This window comes from Belonocnema kinseyi, chromosome 8 (assembly GCF_010883055.1).
Source record: "Belonocnema kinseyi isolate 2016_QV_RU_SX_M_011 chromosome 8, B_treatae_v1, whole genome shotgun sequence".
NCBI classification, from domain to species: Eukaryota; Metazoa; Arthropoda; class Insecta; order Hymenoptera; family Cynipidae; genus Belonocnema; species Belonocnema kinseyi.
The window spans coordinates 70,720,437-70,725,037 of NC_046664.1; the positions used below are offsets into that span (position 1 = coordinate 70,720,437).

General features: G+C 23.3%; 1 protein-coding gene across 1 annotated transcript in view; it reads left to right on the plus strand.

Moving 5' to 3' along the window:
• Positions 1 to 4,601, plus strand: part of LOC117177953 (lipase maturation factor 2-like) — a 48,477-nt gene that overhangs the window by 27,143 nt on the left and 16,733 nt on the right. The window contains exon 6 of the mRNA XM_033369087.1: positions 2,052 to 2,304. Within this exon, the coding sequence (XP_033224978.1) occupies positions 2,052 to 2,304 (253 nt within the window). The remainder of the gene's footprint in view (positions 1 to 2,051; positions 2,305 to 4,601) is intronic.

The window sequence follows — 4,601 nt, forward strand, 5'->3', positions numbered from 1 at the left end:
AAAAAGGGTACTATAATATATCAGAGTTATAATATTTTAGAACATTACAAAGTTTGCAATGATTTCTAAATTTTTTTAGATGATTTCAAAAGATTTCACAAAGATTTTGAATATTTCAAAACATTTGAAAGAATTTTAACGATTTCAAACTTGTTTAGAAGATTTCACAAATATTTAAAATATTTTAATTATTTCGAATGATTACAAAAGATTTTACAAATATGTAAAAGATTTGATAAAAATTTCATAAAGATTTTACATTTAAAGATTTCAAAAGGGATTGAAAAGCTAGATTGAAAAGATTTCAAAACATTGGAAAGATTTTAAACGATTTCAAATTTGTTCAGAAGATTTCATAAATATTTCACGGATTTTTAAAAGATTTCAAATATTTCAGAAAATTGTTTTAAACTTTCAGAAGATTTCAAGGATATTAACGATTTTAAAAAGGGTACTATAATATATCAGAGTTATAATATTTTAGAACATTTCAAAGTTTGCAATGTTTTCTAAAATTTTTTAGATGATTTCAAAAGATTTCACAAATATTTAAAATATTTTAATGATTTCGAATGAATACAAAAGATTTTACAAATATGTAAAAGATTTGATAAAAATTTCATAAAGATTTTACATTTAAAGATTTCAAAAGAGATTGATAAGCTAGATTGAAAAGATTTCAAAACATTGGAAAGATTTTAAACGATTTCAAATTTGTTCAGAAGATTTTATAAATATTTCACGGATTTTTCAAAGATTTCAAATATTTCAGAAAATTGTTTTAAACTTTCAGAAGATTTCAAGGATATTAACAATTTAAAAAAGGGTACTATAATATATCAGAGTTATAATATTTTAGAACATTTCAAAGTTTGCAATGATTTCTAAATTTTTTTAGATGATTTCAAAATATTTCACAAAGATTTTGAATATTTCAAAACATTTGAAAGAATTTTAACGATTTCAAATTTGTTTAGAAGATTTCACAAATATTTCACAAAGATTTCAAATATTTTAATGATTTCGAATGGATACAAAAGATTTTACAAATATTTAAAAGATTTTATAAAAATTTCATAAAGATTTTACATTTAAAGATTTCAAAAGGGCTTGAAAAGCTAGATTGAAAAGATTTCAAAACATTGGAAAGATTTTAAACGATTTCAAATGTTTTGTAGAAGATTTTATAAATATTTCACAGATTTATCAAAGATTTCCAATATTTCAGAATGTTTTTTTTTAAATTCCAGAAAATTTCAATGGTTACAAACGAATACAAGATTTCAAAAAGATTTTACAAAGATTTCACAGAATCACAGAATCAGATTTTAAACGAATCTACATTTTTTTTAATTTCAAAATATTGCACAAAAGTTTCAAATATTTCAGTGATTTCAAATAAAGACTAAAGTGGTAGGAAAGATTTCACAATTATTTCAAAGATTTTATAAGGATTTCGCAATATTTCAAGAATGTAAAAAATTTCAAAAGACATCAAAGATTTCAGAACATCTAAGAAGTTTTAAACAATTTGAAAAGGTTAAACAAAGTTTAAATAAAGATTTAACAAATATTTCAAAAAAATTAACAAACAATTTAAGGATTTCAAAGAGTTCAAAGATTTTACGAAAATGTTAAAAGATTTCACAGGTATTTCAAGATTTCATAAAGATTTAAAATAATTCTAAACATTTCAACGATTTGAGATTCACAAAGATGTCAAAAATGTCAAGGATTTCAGACTTTACTAAGATTAAAAAATATTTTCAAAGATTTCACAAAGACGACTTATGTTCGCAAAAAATTAATAATTTGTTTATTGCTTTCTTTAAGAATTGCTGCCCAATACAAAAATAAAATGTTTCATCAGTTACATGTATAACAAATAGTTTTTTTTTGTTTATTATTCGATGACACCCAGCTTTATCTTTAAAAATTACCCTATTTCCCATTTATTCAGCTCTTTTTGCGCTCTGATCTCTGGAATTTAATCAACGAAGCCCGTAGGAGTTTTAAAATTGCAATTTGAATATGTAATTATTTTTGTACAGCTCTTCCTAATGATTAACATAATCGCAACCGGAAATTACAACTTCTTCAATCTGCTCACAATTTGCCTGAGTCTCTCCCTTTTGGATGATCAATTCTTTTACAAGAAAAAGTCGAAGACTGGTAACTCGGGGATTTTGAATTATCTCACGACTATTGTTTGTATCGCTGTTTATGCCGCAGTTCTGTATGGAACCTATGTCTACTACAATCTGAAACTCGACTTGGACAATTGGACGATCCATTCTGCAATTGGTTAGTATTATTTGAATTTCAACAGAATATTTTAAAAGATCTAGAATGATTGATAAAATTGACTTTTTTTTTATTTGGCAGGATTAAAAAAATGTAGGGAAAATTCGAATAATTTTAATAGATGTTTAGAAGTTCTGAACAAATTAAAAAAATTATATAAAATTTCAAAAATTGTAAACATTATTTTTCAAGATTTTTTAATAAGTTTTTGAAACATTTTAAGGATTTTTAAACTGTTCCAAATTAAAAATGATTTATCTTGTAATTTAAGACGTGTTCAGTTTGTAAAAAAAATTAATTGTTCAATTTTTTAAGTTTCCAGCTTAAGCTTGTTTAAAATGATATAATTAAAAAAAATTTTAATTCATTGATTGTATTTTCCATTCAGAGGATTGCACATTATAACGAGGATTTATACCTTTGGAACTGAATCTGAACTTTTGTACTCTACAATTGATAAAAGTTATTAAAAATTTATTTTGCACAATATCACTTGTTTCCTACTATTTCGAAAAAAATATAAAGTCACTTTAAGACACTATTTTCTAACAATTGTCCAATAATGCCACTATTTTTTACTAAGTTACTGAGTAAGGTTTTTTTCTGAAATTTTGATTAGGTTTTTTAGGTTCGGCAGATTAATTTTCAACGAAAAAAGATTAATTCTTAACAAAAAAAGGTACTTGTTTATATTTTAATCAAGAAAATATATATATTGAAAATTTGTTAAAAATTCGTTAGTTCTTTGGTTGAAAGTTCAACTATTTCATTAAAATTAATTTATTTTCTTTAAAAATAGTATTTTGTCGGTAGAAAATTAATATTTTTATTTGAAAATTAATATTATTGTTTAAAAATTAGAGTATTTCAGTTATATATTCATAATTTTGGTTGAAAATTGATCTGTTTGGTTTAAAATTCGACTATTTCAATTGACGATTCATAATTTGATTTCAAAATTAATTAATTTTGAAATTTTTTGCTCTGTTGTGTTAAAGGATGATTAGAATGGACGTCACGATTTAAAATAAACACTTGCGTTTTGCGACAAAATATGAATGTCACTTTTAGTTGACCCGCAAAATTGAAAAACTTGACAGGCAGTTTAAAATCGTCCGCCTAATCACCATCCTGATAAATTTTTTGATTTAAGAAGACTTACATTTTTCCTACTATTATTTCCTATAAAATACAAAAATTTTTAAAAATCTTCTAGTTTAGTTTTTGACACATCCGAAATATCCAACAAAACTTTTTTTAATTTTCTCGAGAAACTTACAAAAATGATATTTATATAAATCTAAAAGCAAACTGATGATACTTCTTTTCTTGTTCCCAATTGTCAGAATTTAATTTCAGCTTGAATTTAAGCGTTCAAAAACATTTAACAAATTAATATTGATTTGAAATTTTCATATTGTATTATTAATATTATTTTGTTCTCTTTATGGTATTGAAAAAAAAGTATTAAATTGGTGAATTTTAATTAGTACTTACAATAAGTAACTTCAATCAGGCTGGCCGCTGGACCGGAAAATCGAGAATTTTATGAGACCGAGGAAAACCGGGAAATGACAGTGAATTGATTTTTATACCGGGAATTTTACATAATTTTTAGGATAAAAATTTTGTCCAACTTTGATTTCAACCGGTTTTTAAATTTTTCAAATTGTGATTTTTATAAATTATTATATCATTCAGTTTAGAATGCTTAATTCGAAAATCTTTCAAATTAAAATATTCCATTTTAGATTTTTAAGTTTTGAAAGCATATATTTTAATTTAAAGAATTTTAAAATGCAGTTTTAAAGGCTTGAAAAATTAGAAGTTTTTAAAATCGAAGATTTTTTAATAAAAAAACAGGGTGGCCATCTGACCGGGAAACCGGGAATTTTACGAATTTTCAAAAGAAAAATCTGCCGAAGTTCGATTTTAACAGTTTTTTTAAATAATTAAAGTGCAGACTTAAAGATTTAAACAATTAAAAATTAAAAGCATTTGTAGTTGAAAATTTTTGATTGTAACTGTTTCAATCCGAATGTCTTAATAAGAATTGAAATTAATATATCATTTATTTCTATAATTTTATGTTTAAATAAAAATTTTCATGACTTATCAATAATATATTTTTAATTCAGAGTTTCAGGTCTTCCTTTATATTAGTTTTTATATTAAATTTATTATATAAATTTATTAATACGAGGGTAGTTCAAAAAGTCCTTAGAATGAAGTATAAAAACAATTTTTTTTGGGTAAATTTTTTTTTATTTTTCAACATAATCTCCTTGGAGCTCTAT